This window comes from Ursus americanus, chromosome 8 (assembly GCF_024610735.1).
Source record: "Ursus americanus isolate L20-20 chromosome 8, mUrsAme1.1.p, whole genome shotgun sequence".
In the NCBI taxonomy this organism is placed as follows: domain Eukaryota; kingdom Metazoa; phylum Chordata; class Mammalia; order Carnivora; family Ursidae; genus Ursus; species Ursus americanus.
In genome coordinates, this window is record NC_142134.1 from 43804962 (window position 1) to 43825715 (window position 20754).

The following is a 20754-nucleotide window of genomic DNA, read 5'->3' on the forward strand; positions in this document are numbered from 1 at the left end:
TTTTCTCCTATCACTTCTGCAAACTCAGGACCGGGGGCGGGGGTGTACTTGTTTTTCTAAAGGCCCCGCGTGGATTCTCATTGGCTCAGCTTATATTACGTTCTCCTTGTTGAACCAATCACTGTCGCTGGTCCATGAGAGGTGCTCTCATTGGCCAGGCCTGGATCATGTGCCTTCCTCTGGAATGAGAGGGCAGGATCAGCCATACTTGAACCCTAAGTTCTGAAAATGGGAAAGTTGCTCAAAGAAGAATCTGGAAACTGGGCAGGCAAAAACTGGGAACGCCACCACAAGTATTCGGCTGGGGCAGTGCTCCCCACATGTGACAGGCAGAGTCTCCTTTAGTAGGTCGGGGCGGGAGGGGGGGGACCTTAGAGTCTGCACTCCTAACAGCCTCCCAGGTGAGGCCAACGCTACTGGTTCATGGACCACACTTTGTGGATCAAGGGGCATACCACCTGGAGTGACTGCCTCCCTCAAATTTATTTAGGCTGTTTAGTGCTAGCCTGTATCGCATCCCTCCCTTTGCCTACTTTTCTCAGTTTTGACTCTATACCTTTATACTAGCTGGCCCGTATGTGTGAGATATTTTCCCTCCAAGTCCTGTCATTAACTTGTCAACGTTTTTATGACTTTACCTCTTATCTCCTCCAAATGTTTCCTCACGGAGTGAAGCTGAGGTTAGGCTGCTTCTTCTTCAACTGATGCCTTTTCCAGTTTAGACCTGTGAATACTAACCTTGTGGTAGGGTAAAAATGTATTTAATTATTCATGAATCTGACAAGATCTGCTGTGTTCATTGATTTGTTGTGTATGTAATTCACTGCCTGGGTTTCAATCTGGATGTTTGTCTATATTGAACACTTCAGTTTTAGGCTATAGGCTGTTAGAAGACATGCAAAAGATCCTTTGAACATGCTGATATAGCACTCAGTAATCAGATGGTGTTCAATTTTCATCGTGTCAGTGGTGTTTTCGGTCTTGTGGACTTTGCAAGCCACTGTGCCGATACTGGCAGAAATACTGAACTCTATTATGGTATAACATTTCCATATCATTGAAAGCTTTGGATTAATGCCTTTAAAATGGAATGTCTGTGAAATTGAGTCCTGAGGCCTGAGCTGTGGACTCAAGTTTGCTCCTGAGCTTGTTTTGTGACTTTCTTCAAGTGTTAAAACCTCTCTAGGCCTCTTATCCCACCGGCCATATTGGGTGTCTTGCTGTGCTCTACTCTCCCTCGGTGCGCTGCCAGCTTAGCAGACCCACTTCATTTGTGACATGTGGGTCACACAGTGGAGGTAGGACGCCTGACCCTCCAAGGGGGGGTGTGTGTGTCTTTTACCCATCTGCAAAAGACAAAAATAATCATCTGATGTTATGGTGGAGATTGAAGGTCATGAATGTAAAGAATATCACGACTGACAATGGTAAGAAATCATAGTTAATAATTATTATCCATCAGTTTCTTTTTGGAAAGAAGATGTTGTCTGAATGACTTAAGGTAAGCAGGAGTATTATTCCCTAAATCCATTGAAATATACAGAGCCACCATGATCCCAGAGAACATCACTCAGCAGTTGTCTTTTCTTTCTTTACACCCCAGGTTCTGGAGATATCAGCGATCTATGGCTCGCACACCTGACACGAGTAACACTTCTAAACATGGGAGGATAGGAAGCATGATATTTTCCCAGTATGTGAGCCTTGGTTAGAAAAAAGCTACCTTCAATTACATTAGTTTCTCTTCTAATTCAATTTGTCATTAAATACATCGGTTTAAGAATTATCACGGGTTCTACTTGTACAACCTCTGTTGAAAGCACTGAACTGCAACTTTGTAGAATTGTTTCACGTTCGGAAATGGGCTTCTCCATTTCAGGTGATCAAATCGGCTAAACCGTGTAGATGCGCGCTTTGAGCCAGAAGCCACGACCTTTTAGGAAATGTGTATACACCGACGCAGCACCCTTCTCCAAACCCAAAGAGGTTGGGTCCCCGAGAGAGAGGTCTGTTTTCTTGATGCGGAAAAGTTTGGTTCTCCGTCTCTTCGGATTCAAATCGCTCCTTGGACAGTCTCTAGCCCTCACCCAGAACCCAGACTTGTCTTTTGTACCTGCTAATGTCACAAATTGCCCGAGCGCGCCGTTGCTGGCGTCCACCCAGACCCAGATTCCGCTCTCCTCCCGGCGCCCTCTACCAGGCAGTCGGCCCGCTGCCGGCCAGGGCTTTCCGACAACCCCATGTCCTGACCCCATTTACTTCTTGCGTCCCCGCCGGTGCCATCTGGCTGGAACCACGGGGAGAAACTAAAAGTTGGATGTAGTCATCCCTGCCCCTTGCCTTCTTCACTCGCCGCAAACGAAAAACCCGGGGCCGTTGGGGAACGAGCGGCAAGAAGGAAAGAGCTTAGACGGGAAGCGGCCTCGGGTCCCCGCCGGCCCTCTCCGCCGCGCCCGCCTTCCCCAACCCGCGGGCCGAACGAGGCGCGGCCCTTCCAGTCGCCCAGCGCCCAAGGCCGTCCCTGGCTCTCCGCCAGCCTCTGGCGGCAGTGGCCGCCGCGTCGGGGTCGGTCCGGGGGACCCCCGAGGGGCGGCTGCTGCAGCCACGCGAGCGAGGGCCTGGCCCCGCGCTCCAGCCCAAAGAGGGTGAAGCAGGAAATAAAGAGGCGACGAGAAAGGCCGGATGGCCGGGTGGGCGCGGGCGCGGGCGGAGGCGGGGCGGGGGCCCGGGCCGGGGCCGGGCGCGCGGCGGGAGGGCTCGGAGCGCTGGCTGCACGCGGCGCGCCCGGGCCGCCCCTCCTCCCCGCGCCGCCGGCCGCGGCCCAGGCTCCCTCGCTCCGCCACTCCCCGCCCCTCCGCTCTCCCTCCCGCCTCCCCGCCTTCCCCGCCCTCCCCGCCTCCTCCTCCTCCACCTCCTCCTCCTCCTCCCTCCCTCCCGGCCTCCCTCTCCCAGCCAAACTGCAAGCCGGACCCCAGGCCGCCTCCCCGCCGCCGCCGCCCCGCCGCCGCCCGGCCTCCCCGCGAGCTCTCCACCATGGACAGTCCTGTTTTCACCTTATAAAGATGGCGGTGCGGGATCGCTGCAACCTTTAGACTAATGACTGTCCGAAACATCGCCTCCATCTGTAATATGGTGAGTGGCGGCTCCCGCCGCCTCGGGGGTCGCGACCGAGGCGCGGCGAGGCGAAGAAAGGGACGCCCGAGCCGCACACCCGCCGGGCGCCGGGGTGGGGGCGGGCGGCGGCGGGCGGCGGGGTTCGCGCCGCGCGGCCAGAAGTTCCCGGCCCCCGCGCTTGGCGTGCGGGCCGCAGCCCCCGGGGCGGCCGGAGGAGGGGCCCGATCCCCCGCCCCCCTCCCGGACCCGGGACCCGGGAGCCCGCCCGCCGGTGCCCGGCCGCGCCGCGGTGCCTCCGCCCTCGGGCTGCGGTGGAAGCGTCTTGGCGGAGGAGGGGGTGGGGGATAAGCTGGGGATGGGGGGCACCCATCCTGTCCTTGCGGTAGATAAAGCCCTACCGGTCTGCCTGACCGCCCTCGCCTCATTTTGAGTTCACTCCTTAAACTATATTTAAAATTCACTTTGCAAAGGCAATCGGAGTATCTGGAGAAATTTGAAATGTAATAAAGCTGTAAAGAAGTGCAAAATTGTGGTTAGAGAAGTGAACTTCTACCTGGTTTGGGAAGCACGGTAATTTGTTCTGGATGCCTCAGTTTCCCCACCTGTGAAAGAGGGACAGGGTTATTTGGCAGTAACGTTTGGAGGCCCTGAGGGTGGGGCAGTCTTTGGGCGTGGAGGAGGTGAGTTACCTTGCCTGATCTACTGTAGACCTCTCAGAGGCTGGTGAGCGTGGTGGCAGCAAGGGGACATCTTTGGGTTCTGGTGGGGCAGGGTCCATGATGTAGTGCTCACTTTAACTTGGGTTTCTCCCATTGCTCTTCCTTCCTTTTCAGTTTTTACAGGAACAGCCTCCAGCCCTTGGGTTCCCAGGGTGCACCCCGCTGGCACCCCCACTTGTCAGAGCTCTGGGAAGCTCAGCTTGCCCCCGGAATAAGGCAATTGCCTTCCTCTGCAGGGTGAGAGAGTGTGTGCTTTGCCTTCACTCTCCAGGGTCCCCTTCCGCTCCATCAAAGGGCCCCTCCCTCAGCTGGAACATGTGTTCATTTAATGCCAGTTTGGGGAAAACCTCCCTCGAAGCTAATAATACAGGCCCCTGAAGGGAATCTGAGCAGGCTTGATTGAGAAGCCTTGGGGTAAGGTGATCTGACTACCCTTCCCCCAGCACACAGCTTTTAAAATCTTCTGTCCCACATTCTCCTGCAAGATTAACACACCCGGCAAAGGAGCATTAAGGAGCCATGTGTTAGCTCAGGAGTGGAATCAAGACCCACCAGCGCTGGCTTCAGTTTTCAGCACTGTTGGCCCTTGCCGCCTGCTGCCGCGGTGGCCCGAGGAGCAAATGCTGAGGCTTCCCAGAGTGAGAGCGGCAAAGGTATTGGCGCAGGACCAGTTAGAGGGGGTGGGTGGCTCCTGGAGCAGTTCCATTTCCTCTCCTTTCCTTCCTTCTCCACGCAGAGACAGGTCTCCTGCTCCTTCCTGTCCAGTGGCATTCACGTTGGCTTGGTGCAGCGAAAAGGTGATGCCTTTCTTCTGGGTTTCTCTCTCTGCTAAGACCGGTCCCTGAGGGGCACCGTGAGACCAGAGCAGCTCTAATACTCCCTCACGCCTGCTGTGTGGCCTCAGGCTGACAGGGCAGTGAGGCACGGTCCCAGCTCTTGGTGGTGTTCCCCTCCTGCCTGTGTGTGGTGATGCCTCGCTGTGGTGAATTAGCCTGGGAACTTGAGAGCTAACATGTCCCAAGAGGAAGCCAGCGTCCAGCTCCGCGCCCTCCCCCCCCCCCGCCGGCCCTCAGGGCGGCTAGGGCTTCTTGGCACACCTGGGCAGAATGTCACAACCAGGTTCCAGTAACACACAGGCAGGCTGCAGGGCAGTCATCAGTACCGTGTCTGCAGAGTTGACACCTCACGTGGAGTCCCTGAAAAGGCACCAAAGGTAGGCCCATCACGCAGGTGAAGTAAGGAGCTCATAATTCCTAAGTTGGGAGTTTTCTGTTCCTGTTTGGACGCTGTGTCTTGAGCAAGTGCGGGTTCTCGTTCAACACGTACCAGCTTTTTGTCCTTGAACAAGTTGCTGTCTTACTTTCCTTACCTAGGAAAGGGGGATGACAGGGGTTCCTACCTCATTAGGCTGTTGTATTCAATGAGCTCCTGCACTCCAGGGCCTAGTACATAGCAAGCACTCAGTGAGAGCCAGCTGTTATTATTAACATCTTTCTCATTATTATGTCACCTTCCAGTGGTTTAAAGAACAATGAAGATGATCTGCTCTTAGAAGCAGCCACTAATGTAAACAAGCCCACGTTCATTTATGCAAAGTTCATTTATGCAAACCCAGCCAAGAGGGAGGCAGTATACAAAGGCTGGGCTGGGAATTCTTAACCCCGCCCCTTATAAAAGACTGCTCAGGTCACCCGTGTCCCGCCCAGTCTCACTTCCCACTCGAGAAGGCTTGGTGATGAGGAGACTGCTGTCTTTTCACCTGATCAGATGTACATTTTCACCAGACCCCTCTTTAGAGTCTTCACTGAATCATGAATTGTTTCCAGGTAGGTCTTCTCTGAATCTCCGTTTACTGTTCAGTTTCTCTCTGGGGCTCTAATGGATCTTTCCGCTCCTTACATGATCAGGTCCTCGCTGGTTTCCATAGCTGTAGTAAGAGCAAGTGGGAATTCCATTTTCTTTTAAGCAGCTTGTTTGGCATATTTAAACTGTTTAAAATGTCCAGAAAGGGTGATAAAAGACACCATCCTCCCAGGTAAGACTTGAACAAGACACGACCTAGCATTGAAAAGCAGACTTGTTTCCTCTACCGGAGAAGAAAGGACCTAGCAGAGCAGAATTTACAGAACTTGTAGCAAATCCTTTAGGTGATTGAGGAATGAACACCTTCTCTTTCCCTCACCCTTCTGCGTGCTTTAGAGACGAGGGTGTTAGAGACTGTCCACATCCCTCTGCTTGCCTCCTTACGCACTGAGGTTTTATTGTCCCCTGGAAGTTGAATGCTAGTTCCTCTTTGTTTGACTTCTATGTTCCTGTGAACTCCTGCCACAGTGATTCTTGATCAGCCTGCTTGTGTCAGCTTCGCCGCACACCGTGGCTGCTTCAGAGAGAGGAAAGCTTGTCGGGCTGGTGTGTTGTAATTTTTAAAATACACTAGCTGCTACCAAGCACGAGGAAATGTCCCTTGTTGATAATCCTCTGATTTTGTCCAGATCAATGTATTTAACTTCCTGTGTATTTTTATGGCCCTACAAATACAAAGTGCCCCCCCCCCCCCCGCCTTCCCAGTAAGATTTGGGTTTGAAGAGCTTGAGGAATTTTCTGAAGGGCAAGCATTTGTTGGGAGAAACCAAATGTGTCCTCTAGAAATGTGACCTGTACCATGCAAATTGGTCTGAATCATCGAATCTTTATTTCATTTGTTAATAGCGCTGTAAGATGTACCCTAGAGAAAATGCTGTGTGTCAGACTGCGTTTTCATTCCCATAAGCACCCGTTTGTTGAGGACCTGCTGTGTTCACGTTGGCATGTACTGTGTGTAGGTGCTTCATAAACAAATGGGGTGAGTCCCTGTGCCTAAGGAGCTCAGCAGTTTCTTATTTTGTGGGCGTAACATTGGTAAAGACTGAACAATTTCAATATGGTGTGTTATATGCACAGATAAAGGTTGAACAGAATCTCAGAAGCAATACAAGGAAAAGACTGATGAACACAGCAGGATGTTTCTTTAATATAATTTGCAGTTGACCAAAGTTTGATTATTTTTTGTTTTATGTGAGGACATGATTCTAGTCATCATACTTAGAACTGGCATCTGTCCCAGTGGTTGTCTCTGCAGTTAAGCATGAGTGTCATGGTAACTTTTGATAAATTGTATTTCTTGGGACCCTAGTCTTTCTCACCTTGTAAAGCTGATACATTTTTGGGGGGTTGTCCAAAGTTTCTTAGTGAACAGTATTTCTTAGAGTCTTTATAAAAAAAAAAAATCTATTTCCCAAGATGGGGCAAGCCTCTGAAAGATCAGTTCAAGGCAGTTTGTGGAAAGTCTGATGAAGAGGGAGGGACCAGGTTTTGCAGAGGTCAACAAGCTGATCTACAGTGCATCACTGAGAATGCTGCTGTCAGAAGCTCATGGAAGGATATACGCTTTGAGAATTCCACAAAAGAGGGTCTACCTTGGGTGGGGCAAAGGGCTGGTCTATGGCCAGTGGGTTCACTTTCTTTCTCAGTCTTCTTTGGGCCAGTGGCACCTACCTACCGTTGACTGACCAAAGATTCCAGCACACAGATGGGAAGTCTTGTGGAAGGCAAAATGTCCTGTGGGGACGGAGGGGTGGGCCTTGGCCTCACCAGCACCGCAAACCGCGGGAGAAGTACCAGCCCCTAGATGGGGACTGACCTGTCACTACTTCACTTTGAAACCCCTCAACACAGTATGTTATGAACCAAGCACTATAATTTTATTTTTTTTAATTGCTTTATTGACATATGTACTTGGCACATATTTAAAGTGTAAAAAAGTAAATAAAAATCCTTTTCTTAATTGGCTCTCAACCATTTAAGGACCTAACTACCTTATTTAAAACTGTTGAATTTACCAATATTTGCATTTTAGTATTCTTTGAACAGTCCTGGGGTATTATTGGACACTGCAGTGAGTGCCATATTTGAATTGTTTTAAATAAATGAAGTCTCTCTGATATGAAGGAACAGAATTAATAAAAATTTGAAACAAAGCTAGAGGATTTTATAGATAGTTTTATCTTGCTAAGTCAATCACCTGAGGCAGTATTTTGAGACTAGTTGGAAAAATTCTTTAAAACTATTTAAAAAAATGTACATCTTATAATTCCAGAGAAGACATAATTGTCTCTTCCTCTAATATTGTTACTGTTGCTTTCCATTCTTAAAGATAATTGGAGACTGGGAGTGGTTAAAGTCATGTGTCAGGGTCTACTGTGATAGTTGTCAGATTTTAAAAATTGCAGCCTGGAGTGGGGTGGGCTAATGTTTAAAGAAAAATTCTCTTCTGGTCTCTTGGTGTAATATGTAGATGTTTGTATTGGGTCAGGACCTGACAATTAGGCCTATAGATTTTTCTCTGTTTTTTCTTGGACTCCTAGAGGAACACAAAGTTGAATGCCAATATTTAGTTAGCATGAAAGATTGTAATATTATTTGCTAGATATTAAATTTTTGTTCCAGTTCACCCATACAATAAAACCTATTTATTTTTTAACGAATGTGGAATTTTGGTATTTTGGGTTTGTAATTGAAAGTAACTTTCAATTTTGGTCCTCTTAGCAATTAAGAGAGATTTCTGTAGTTCACATATCCCTCTTTCCCAGCCTGGTGTGTCTAGTTCCTTTAAATCACTTGAGGCTTTATGGTAGTGTGTGATTCTGTGGTATCATCAGAAAGGTATCTCCTGGTGGTTTTATCTCTAGCCTACTCACGGAGCCAGCCTGAAGCAAATGGACTGGAAGAGTTTGGTGTCTTTGAGTGTAGTCAGTGCTTCTGGCCTAAATATTTTAATGCACATTCTTATAACATATCTTCAACTGTGGTGAAACCAAATCTGATCTAGGGTTTGAAAGGCCTTGTTGATCTTTTAAGAGAAAAAGCCACCCCAGAATGAAGGAGCAAATACTTTTTTAAGACAGATAAATTCTGTGTCAACAATCAATCCTGGCATTAAAGGCTTTTTGGAATGTTTCTGTTCTGAGATCGTTGCCAGGAATTTGGGGTATGTCGTAAGTCCTCGACATGAAATTTTACTACAATTTTAAGAATGGTTGTTTGTGCTGGATGTTTGTAAGAGTGTAGAAGAAACCCCGTTGGTTCTCAAAGCTTCACTTTCCACCTGTTGGTCCAGTCTTCTCCTGTCCATCCAGTTCTGATGCCACTTTCAGAGCCTGATGATGCTTTAAAGTAGTTTAGACTTGGGACTCTTTTTCTGGGTGGTGGTAAATTTCAGGCACACAGAGGAATATGGAGAATAATGGAATACCTGTGTGCTTCCATCCACCACCCAGTGAAGAAATAAAATACTACAAATACAAGCGAACCCTTCCTCATCTCACTCCCCCTTCCTCCAGACAGTGACTGCTATTCCGAATTTGACGTTTATCCTGTGTTTATAGACTTTTACTAGATATGTATATATCCATCAGCCAGATATATTATCATTTTCTTGTGTTTTAGACATGCTGAAACTGAACAGCTCCTTCGCAGTTTGTTTTTGTTTAAATTATGGCTTTGTACTTCTAGGTTATTCGCTGCTGTATAATATTCCATCACAAATATGCTACCACGTATTCATTTTATTGTTGATTAGCACATGGGTTTATCACGTTCTGTGTTTGTCGTGACAGTTTTGAACTTGTCTCCCCATGCCTATGTTTAAAGTTTCTGTGTGGTATACACCTTGAGGAGAAATTGCTGGATCAAAGGAAATGGGCATCTTCAACTCTGAATATATTGCCGGATTGCTCCCCAGAGCAGTTGTGCCAATTTGCATTCCCACCAGCGGCGTTGGGGAGTTCCAGGTGCTCCACAGGCTTGCAGACACCTGATACTGTTAGTCTTGATGTTTTGCCAGAGTGATGGGTGTGAAATGGTATCTCGGTGATTTAAAATGTTTACTTTCCTGTTTACTAACGAAGTGGGACATCTTTTCGTGTGTTTATGGGGCTGGGTTGTGTTTAATCCAGGGACTCTGGGGCAGTTTTCTAGGGCTTGAGAGTCAGGATGGCAGTGTTGGTTTTGTCAGAAAATAGGGAAAGGGAGGATGCGGGGGGGAAAACTGGGGAGACCAAAGAACAAGTCCGGAACTGTAGAGAAGGAATGGAAGCTAGAGTTTGAGAGAATGATAACAAGGAGGTGAAAAGGTGTAGCGAAAAGATTACAGACTAGAAGTGAGAAGATACATTTACTGAATGTTGAGAGTAAATTTGGGATACATTATTGTGCTGGCCAGGTCTCTCCGCTGCAGTTACATTGTTCGTGCTTTGTTGAATTGGAATTGGCTTTGGTGAACATCGTGTCCGGGGCCTCATCTGTTGAGAGCACCCACAAGACCGGACTTCAGGAGTTTTCCTGTTTACCCAGTTGCTTTTTGAAGTTCTTTTAGAAAGGCAGTGTGTTTCTCTGGAAATGGTGCTGCAGTGAATGTTCCTGCTCCTGTCTTCTTTGCACACGTGCCTTCATTTCTCCAGAATGCAGGCCTTGAAATGGAAAAGCTGCTCCGAGGATGTGCCTGTCTGCAGCTTTCCTGGATGTTGCCAAGTGGCTCCCCAGCATGGTTGCATGACACGGACCTTTTTTGATGTTTAGCTTCTGTGGCCCTAGTCCCAGAGTTTCTGACCGGACGGAGGTATAGGTAGGTCTGGGGTGGGTTTTAGGCACCTGTAATTTTTTTTTTTTTTGGTTCCACAACTGATTTTGATAAGCCTCCAAAGCTGAAAAACCACAGTGTTAGATGGACAGCTCCGCAAGGACAGGAGCTGTTTAACCTCTTCGCTGCTGATTGCTCAGCATTCAGCACAGGGCCCGGCACATCTGTGCGAGGTGCTCAACAAACGATTATTGGAGAACTGAGAGAAGAGCTGTAGCTTGCTGGAATGGAAGAAGTGCCGTGGCAGAAGGCAGTGCGCCTCAGATTTCATTGTCCGCAGGAATTACCCGGGGATCTTGTTAAAATGCAGAGTCTGATTCAGTAGGTCTGGAGTGGGGCCGAGATTCTGCATTGCCAGCCTGGCCAGGTTCTCCTGGGTTGGGCAGCACACCTAGAACAGCACGTCCCTAGGCGGGGAAAAGAAAGCAAGTTCTTTCTTCCGTACAGCTTTAAAGTGAACCCAGTTTGGGATTTGGAATCCTGCTTGGTAGATCTCGAAGCCTGCTTCCTCCTCTCTATATAACACGAAGAGGCAGATGATAAAATACCTTTCTCACAGCAGTTTTGGGGAGAATCAAAGGCGATCTTGCTGCCTGTGGGAGCGTTTTGTGAACTGTGATGCTCTCACACACATTACGGTTTGTAATTCTCATTCTTTTAGGGAATTAATGGTTTCCTTCAGTTTGCTCAAAGCACAGAGCTATTGTTTAAAAAAATTGAACAGATTTAGGGAAAGCTACTAATAAGTTCAGGTAGTTTACAGATAAACCAAACACCACGAGGGAGAGCGCATTGACATCTGAGAATCACTGGTTTATTGGAATTCTGCGTTCATTTTGACTTGCTGTCTACATTTCGTGGGCATTTTGGGAGGAGTGGAATGGGAGGGGAGGTTGGGCAAGAGCAGAGGCAAAATTCACCTCGTGGTGTGGTTCTGACTGCAGGTGCTGGGAAGTGGGGGTTCCCTTCTCACTGGTTTGTGGCAGGGGGAGGAAGGGAAGGAATGGGGCTAGAGAGAGGCCCATAGCGCTCTCCCACTCCGCTCTGCACTGTAGCAGATGATGGGACAGTAGGGAGGCTCTCTGATTTATTTCCCAAGTCAGGCACTTCTTAAAATGTGGGGGGATGTGCTCTAAATAGTTATTGGGTATTACTGATCTACTGTAGGTATAATCAGAGTTATTCAGGACAGACCAGGCCTGTGGTCAACCCAGGGTTAAGCCACCAAAGGACACTGCCATTTAAATGCAGCATTTCAGGGTACTTTATTTATTGGGGACACTGCCTTATCCACCTGAGAGAGGCAGTGTGGTATACAGAGAGGAGGGCAAGTAAAAATAAAATTAAAACGCGACATTCAGAACTAGTGTGTATTGTATGCTACAGTTTCTTTTATTCCCAACCTTCACTCTGTCTTTTTATTCCCAAGTTTTCCCTATGTCTTTGAACCACTTGAATGTAGTATTTTTCCTTAAATCTGTTCAACTTCTTTTAATTTGGCCTCGTTTTGTGTGAAGACATCTGTGAAGTAATGGGTTTGATGAGCTAGTTATATGCTTTTCTAATGCATATCAAAAACATAATTGCTATAGATGCAAATATCAAATCATTATGTTGTACATCTGAAACTAATATAATGCTGTATGTCAATTATACCTCAATTAAAAAACCACGTAATTGCTAGAGTTGAAAGTGTTCATACTTGTGCCACCTAAGATGACCTCACCTCCCTCGGGGATTCATGGTTACAGTTTTGGTTGGGCATTAGCTCAGATAAGAGGTTCTTTATGGTGGTTCAAATAACTGGCTATTAGAGGAACACTTTTTTTTTTTTTTTAAGTAATCTCTATGTCCACTGTGGGCCTTGAACTCACGACCCCAAGATCAAGAGTTGCATGCTCTACTGACTGAGCCTGCCAGGCGCCCCTGGAGGAACATTGTTAAACTGGTTTGTAGAGTTTGGAGATTACAGGTTGGTCGGCTTCCTTGGGAGGCAGGTTAGCTCGTGGAGGAGATCTGGTTGGACGTTCCACACAGCTGTTGGTTGGGTGTGAGAGTTGCCATTGTTCCCACTCTCAGAGACGCTGCTTGTCACGCATAACATGGGGGTGACCAGAGAACTTCCCTCCCTGGGGCCTTGTGGGGCTGAAATGGAATCATTAATGTCTAGAGCTTAGCCCAGGGCCTGACCATTTTACTGTTTTCTTCTAGTGCCCCTGGTTTTTCCACTAGCCTGGAGTCCAAACAATGTAATGGGAAGTGCCCTGGTATCCAGGGTCTCAGGTGCCAGTTGTTGACCCTGCCACTTTGTAGCTTTCCAGACATCAATCAGGCAGGTGACTTAGGCCTCTCCGGGTCTGAGATGTTAAGAACCATTCCTGCTGGTGAGCAGTGGTGAGAAGAGGAGCGCCACATTGCAAAATAGCCTGGCTGCCAATGAGAGACAAGACTAGGATGGGGCAAGCCCAGAGGGGACAAAAGGAGGAAGAAGCTGGGATTTCCCACCGAAATGTCTATGGTAGACATGGTGCTAATGATGTGTGGCAAAACTTTTGTAATCATCTGTATAGGATACAGTGTTTTTCCCTTTCCTGATAATGAGGGCACAGCATGTAGTCAAAGACTTTTCGCCATCTAATAGGCATCTAACAAACTCTTTTGTATTACCTGGCGTACAAGGTTTGGTGTTCCTAGCTGAGAAATACGTGAAGTAGCAAAGCTCAGGTTTTTGGGTTTTTTTGTTTTTGTTTTTTTTTTAGATTTTATTTATTTATTTGAGAGAGAGCAGAGGGAGAAGCAGACTCCCCACTGAGAAGGTGCTGAGAAGGGACTCACCTGCTCCCCCCACCGCAGGACTCGATCCCAGAACCCTGGGGTCAGACCTGAGCCAAAGGCAGATGCTTAACCAGCTGAGCCATCCAGGCAGCCCTAAGCTCCGCTTCTTTTTAATAAAAAAAAAAAGAACTTTAAGTTTTAAAAGTTTTAAAAAACTTTAAGTTTTCGGAAAGATAATATGAGTTCACATGGTAGCAATTTCCAGTTGTACAAAAGGATATAATATTGACAACATACGCACCGTCCGATTCTTGTCTCTGGCATGGTTACCCTTCACGGTTTCTTCTGCTTCCGTTCAGAGGTATCTTATGCATGTACAAGCAGATATGTTTATTTCTCTTGTAGTTTTTAAAAACACAGATAGTACTTTCAGCATGTGCTGATCTCTCCTGATCTGCCCCTTGCTTTTTGTGCCTTGGAGGTGGGCGGGTGCTGGTCTGTGAAGAGCATCCTCATTCTTTTTTAATGGCTTGCAGAGTATTCAGTTGCTTGAATGTACTGCATTCACTTAACCAGGCCCCTGCTAATGGGCGTAAAGGTAGTTTTCCAGTCTTTGGTTTTTACAAACAAGGCTGTAGGGAACATATGTCCGTATGTCCATGTATCATTTTGCATGTGTGGCAATATAGCTGTCGGCTCACTTCTTAGAAATGGATTTGCATTTGTAATTTTGATGGATTTTTCCAAATTGCCCTCCACCAGCAATATGTGCGACTCTTGTTACCCACAGCCTTGCCAAAGCACTGTGCTCTCCAGAAACCTTGTGGTCTTTGCCAGTCGTGGGGGGAGGGGGAAATGGTGTCCTAGTATATTTTTAGTTTGCGTTTCTCTTGTTAAAAGTGATCTTGAGGGGCGCCTGGGTAGCGCAGTCGTTAAGCGTCTGCCTTCGGCTCAGGGCGTGATCCCGGTATTCCGGGATCGAGCCCCACATCGGGCTCCTCCGCTGGGACCTGCTTCTTCCTCTCCCACTCCCCCTGCTGTGTTCCCTCTCTCGCTGGCTGTCTCTCTGTCACATAAATAAATAAAATCTTTAAAAAAAAAAAAGTGATCTTGAACAGCTATTCACATGTTCAGGAAAACAAGCTCAATTTCATTTAACTGTTTTGGTTGTTGGCAATTATTTTCCAAGTCTGTAGGGAAGGACCAGTTTTACTTTTCTTTTCAATCTGTCACAGACTGGTATTTTTGTAAAATACAGTAAAAAAGAATTATTAGCAAAATGAAGTTAAAAACTCCAAAGATACGTAAGCACACAAACCCCTATTTTTTTATAATTAAACTTGACAGATACAAAATTACTCTATCCATTGATCTTGCCCGTTCTTAGTTTCTGAACTTAGCTCATGGCAGAATTAACACCTTGAGTAATATTGCTGTAAAGAACTCCTTACTCGTCTCTTTTCTCTCCTTGCCACCCTGTTTGGGGATGAGAGAAGAAAGTACAGAATTTTATATTTTCTATTTCACAGTACTGGATGCTTTCATTCCATTAAGGTAAAATATGTCTGATGGTGCAGGACTGATCCAGAGGGCAGGGGTGCCATGCAGACCCACCCGGGTACACGGACACCTTCCGTTCTCCCGTGCTGTGATGGCATGCTGGTGTCCTGGTGTTTCATTGAGGAAGACCTCGAGCTTGAATTACTAGTGGGGGTTGGGTGGGTGGAAAACGCCCCTATCAGTCAAAGTTGCAGATTGTCCTCTTTGACGTGGGGCTTTGCCAGGATCCCGTGCCACCTGCGCTGCTTTTCTGGTACGTGATGTGATGGGAGGGGTTCCCGGGTACAGTAGGAGCTTAAGAGACCTCATAAGCAAGGCGGCATTCTTGGTGGCTTTGCAGAACGTTGGATTGGGAAGGAGTTTTTGCTTCTAGTGCCCTGAGTTCAGTGACTGGGGGTGAAATTTCCTTTTTCTCGAACCCCCTCAGCCAGAAGATAGACACAGAGCAGGATCTTTTGTTCTGCTTTTGAGTTGAAATTTTCTCTTTGCATGAGGACTTTGTTACGCTGTCGCTAGACGTGTGGAGAGCTGTTTTACAAACCAGAGTCTCTAGCTGCTCTTTAATGTCCCTTCCCGTGATGACTTGGAATCATTATGTATCCCAGGGTCATCTTTCTTCAGTAGCAGACATTTTTGTTTCTATGTTATGATCATTAAATGAAGTCATGTTGAGATTTTTTTCTCGCTTATTTCTCCCTACCCAATATCCTATAAGGCATGGAAATGACACGCTACCATGGTGCAGAATGGAAATGTACTTGAAGTGCCTTCTTGTGGATGACGGCCCCCGGGGAAAGCCTGGGGAGGCCCGGGAGGCGGGTGAGTGCTCTTGCACCCGGAGTTGGGCTTGCAGTGTGATGGCATTTAGATCGCGGGTTCACAACAGACCTCTGCTTCGTAGGAACACCTGACCTTGGCAAGGTCCTTAACCCCCATTCACCTCATTTCCTTTAGCTGTGAACTGGGGCTAGTGAGTCCCTGGGAGTGATTTTTTTCTGGAGGGAGAGTTTTGTTTAGTGTTGCTCACTGGGACTGGGTGACCCCTCTGCTATCTGAGTGGAACGGGCATTCATAGCCACCTTGGGGTATCACGCACCTGGTGGTTAGGTGATGAAGTGATGTGTGACCGAGAGCCAAGAGCACACGCTCAGAAGCAGCTCTGGAATTACTAAAAATATGAATGAAAAGTTCATCTCCCCGGACTGGTGGTCAGGAGTCTGGGCTCTGAATCTGAATGACCTATATTTGAGTCCTGTCTTTGCCTGTACAGGCTGAGCGACTGTGGGCAGGTTCCCTGCATTTCTTCACGAGTAGGACGGGGATAATAAGTGTGATCTGGTGTGGGCTAGTGGACAAGGTGAAGTGAAGATAGACACATGAAGTCTCTGAGTGAGTGCCACATACCACTTACCCTTCCCCCCTGTTTGCCAAATATTCAATTAGCAAATTTAGGTAAGTGCCTTATTATATGCCAGATGCTCTGCTAGGTCCTGGCAAACCAATCAGACTTAATAGAGTGTGTCCTTATAGAGTTTATGGTCTGGTGTAGAGATTAGCAAGCTTTCCAGTCCAGGGCTAGATGGTAAATATATCGGGCTTTCTGGGCCATGATGTTTCTGTCACAACTACTCTACTATTGTGAAAGTAGCTACAATAAATCAATGGATGATTGTGACCACGTTCCAATAAAACTTTATTTACAAAGTAGTTGTGTCAGATTTGGTCCATGGACCATCACTTGCCAACCTGTGGTTCAGTGGGAAAAAACATGTTAAATAATCACAAGTATATTATTACAAATCATGGTAGGTTTTATGAAGTTACATACAGGATTCTGTGAGAGAAAAAGGTCAAGAAAGGGAGCTTTGAAGAAGTGGCATTGAAGCAAAATGGTGAGAAGGTAGCCGGAGAAAGAAAGGTGGGGGCGGGGGGGGGGAGGGCTAGCTCACGGAGCCAGGGAGCTGGCCACACTAGTTCTCAGCTTGCATTTCTATCTTTCAGAGGTACAACAGATAGTTTGCTCAGAATTACAGCCTGCATTTCTATTTTTTAGAGGTATAACAGATAGTTTGCAGCTTGCTTTAGATTAAAAATAATAGAAAATTTCTCTTGTTATATAATTCATACCAATTCTCTCCCCCTTCCCCATCCCCCTCACCCGTGTTATAATCTTAACACTAAGAATTGAGTGAGCTGTATTAATAACACATTTTGGGGTGTCTGGTTGGCTCAGTCAGTGGAGCATGTAACTTTTTTTTTTTTTTTTCCGGGAGAGAGAGAGAGAGAGAGCGGGTGAGCATGAGTGGGGAAGGGGCAAAGGGAGAGGGAGAATCCCGAGCAGATTCTGCACTGAGCACGGAGCCCGATGGGGGGCTCAGTCTCACAACCCTGAGATCATGACGTGAGCCAAAATCATGAGTTGGATGCTTAACTGACTCAGCCACCCAGGCGTCCCTGGAGCATGTGACTCTTGGCTCAGGGTTGTGGGTTTGAGCCCCATGTTGGGTGTGAGAGATTACTTAATAATTTTTAAAAAATCTAAAAAAATATATTTTATTATGCATTCTTCTGGTAGGTTCTTATTCTATTACATTGTTTTCCTTATATTACTGTCAATATCTAAAAATTTAGAAATTAGAGCAGTAAGATTGCACATTATTTCATTATTAGGTATAAAATGTTTTATCCCTTAGAACTCATTTCTACTTTATTTTAAAGATTTTATTTATTTATTTTTGAGAGAGAGAGAGAGAGCACGAGCAGGGGAGAGGGGCAGAGGGAGAAGCAGGATCCCCGCTAAGCAGGGAGCTAGATGCAGGACTCGATCCCACGACCCTCAGATCATGACCTGAGCAGATGCTTGACCAACTGAGCCACCCAGGTGCCCTCATTTCTGCTTTTTGATACTGTTTTCTCTTTTTGCCTTGTTAAAGTTAATATTACTTTCTTTTCCTGTTTGGTTAAAGATTCATAGAGCTTAAAACCATTTGGGGAGGAAAAATCCATTTTCCTATTGACTACATCCTGAGTTATTCCTGACTTCCAGCCTCAATTTTACATTTCCTTTAAACAGGTTTCAGTGTCCTATATTTTACAGAAAAGGACAGGTGTGCTGCTCACTGTGGCTATTTCAAGGGGTGCCTTGGAGTAAGGGGTTTGCTTGTACACCTTTGTGACCTCTTCAAGTTTTCAATTTCTGCCATTATGGAATTCTCCCAACCCTCCTTGAGAGTCAGTATGGTTTTGTGGTCGGGAGCATACTGGCGTGAGTTCAAACCCAGTTCCACCACTTGGCTGTGTGAACTTGGATAAAGTTACATACCCTGTCTGGGTCCCAGTTCTCTTACCTTTAAAATGGGGACAATAATGGCATTCACTTCAGAGAGTTAAATTGTGAGGTGAGGATTAAAGGAGTAAAATACACATCACGTCCTTGTGTCAGTGACTGGACCCAGTAAGGATGACTTGTGTTATCTATTGTTGTTATCATCACTAATTACAGCTGGGGGATGGGTGGCCGTAACTCCTCCTCAACCATCCTTGAATTCTGGTAAGTGGCTCCTGACTCATCCTGAGATCTTGGGCTGCATCACCTCATTTGTGTTTCACTCTCTCTGTAAGGCTGTAGGAATGCCCTTGAATCATCAGAAGCCAGGGAATAGTAGTCCTTGTGAAAGCTAGGTCTTTATGTATGTTTGTACTTTGAAAACTTAACTTGATAAGTAGAATGGGCTTTTGAACGTAGACCTAAAAATGTGTTTTCAGCAACAACATTCACTTCGCCTGTCATATATTTTAATTCCTGGTTTATAACTAATGACCCGTTCTCTGTGTACTTAGGAATCCTTACATGTCGTTTTCGGCCTTTTTTGTGTGTGTCCCTTCTTTGTACAAACTCGAAAGAGAGGCTGCCTCTCCTAGGATGTGAAAAAATGGGCTGTCCTGAGGTTATCTTGGGCAAGGAGGCTTACTTCTCTGGGCCTTGGTGTTTTTTGTCTGTGAAATGGGTCTAGCGGATCTCCAGGGACGCTTCCTGGTCTCTGCAGGGACTTCCATATTATGGCAATATTCTCATCGGCTTTTATAGACCTTGCAGTGCTCTTGTTCTGATTATATCATCCTCTTGAGCAAGATTCTACGTCCTTTTTATCCCCCCATGGAAGAAATTCTAATATGCTTTCCTTATAAACTGCTTTTAAAATCGCTTTAAAAAGAACTGCCTTTTTCTATCCATCGGAGGCATTTATGATTCATCATTCCCGGTTGTTGTTGTTTATTTGGTGATTTTGTAGCCCCCCTCGGCAGTCACAGAATTGCTCTCAGAAGGGCTTTGAAGAGCTAACATTACAGTCTTCTTGTTGGAACTTGTCCCAGCCCAGATTCTATTTTTAATAAAGCGTGGCACATTGTTTTTCAAAGGTTACCAAATTTTTTACTGATGGAAATAAGATCTCTGTGTTTCTATACCTCCAGACCCTGTGATTTACCACCACAGAGGAGTTTTTTGTTCAGCATCTGGTCATGGAGCAGTTATGCTCTGTGCCCTCCACTTCGCCTTTTGTGCTTCTGTGCGGGGGGCGAGCAGAAGTGTAGGCTCTCGGGTTTGTAGTGTACCTTGCAATTTACATCGTGCTGATGACATTCTGGGTTTTGCTTCATTCTCCCCGCCCCCTGCGAGCAGTAGGTTGGCTGGATACCAGCTACCCTCCCCTCGCAGCCAGGAAACCAAGGCCAAGAGAGGGGAGTGACCAGAACCAAAGGCAAAGTCCTACTGGGAGGAAGAAAATGGCCAAATACAGTCTGAATTACATGCTGTGGGCTTTAGATAACTGGTCTGCAGGATATTAGTTGGCTAATTTTTACTAAACTTTTTATATGACAAAAATAATATATGCTCAGAGTAAAACACATAAATGTTGGGAAGAGAAGATGAGAAGCCCCTTGGTGACCTCCTCATCTCCCAGCCCCACTTCTAGACCCTAGTGATAGTGTTAATAATTTCTCTGGGATTCTTGAAGGGGCTTCCGTGAGCAGGGAGGCAGTGAATGCAGGCAGGCCTGGTCTGCTGTGTTCCCACGTGGGTCCCAGGGTCAAGTGCTGGGCACAAAGCAGGGCTCACTGTCTGTTGATTAATGAATGACATTTCCAGTATTGGCCTACGCACTGTCATTCTCTCACATGTTTTAACTTATTACTGTATCTTGGACAGATTTTCATAGCAGTACCTGTGTGGCAACTTTACTATTTTTTTTTTAAAGATTTATTTATTTGTGAGCACGCATGAGGGAGCAGGAGGGGGGCAGAGACAGGGAGAGAGAGAATCTGAAGCAGATTATGAGCTCAGGGCAGAGCCCGACGTGGGGCTTGATCCCACAACCTCAAGATCACGACCTGAACTGAAAGCAAGAGTTGGACACTTAACCAACTGAGCCACCCAGGCTCCCCGCAACTTTACTTTTTTAAATAGCTGCATGGTATTCCATCATATGGATTACTATAACGTTTTAACCAATTCAAGTTGTTTCTAACTTTTTTTCTGTTACAAACCTTGCCGTGAGGACCCTCTGAGACATTGACTGCTGGTTGTTCTCTCAATATCCATTTTCCATTTCTATTCTTTTAAAGATTTTATTTATTTGTTTGACACACACACACACACACACACACACACAGAGAACAGCAGGGGGAATGGCAAAGGGAGAGGGAGAAGCAGACTCCCCGTCGAGCAGGGGAGGAGGCTCGATCCCAGGTCTCTGGGATCATGACCTGAGCCAAAGGCAGATGCTTAACTGACTGAGTCACCCAGGCGCCCCTCCATTTTCCATTTCTAATGTTCGGTAGTCATAGCTGCTCGGGTGAAGACCGCACTTGCCAGGCTCCCTTGCAGCTAGGTATAGATGCCGTACAAGT

The 20754-nt window shown here is 46.6% G+C and overlaps 1 protein-coding gene across 2 annotated transcripts in view; it reads left to right on the plus strand.

The window, feature by feature from the left end:
* The first annotated feature begins 2936 nt into the window (after window positions 1-2936).
* Window positions 2937-20754, plus strand: part of USP46 (ubiquitin specific peptidase 46) — a 53658-nt gene continuing 35840 nt past the window's right edge. The window contains exon 1 of one of the 2 annotated variants that reach the window (XM_045815900.2): window positions 2937-3132. In XM_045815900.2, coding sequence (XP_045671856.1) covers window positions 3097-3132 — 36 coding nt within the window. In that variant the 5' untranslated portion in view covers window positions 2937-3096. Of the gene's footprint in view, window positions 3133-3489; window positions 5660-20754 lie in introns of those variants that run through there. The other variant, XM_087864138.1, reaches the window with a different exon arrangement.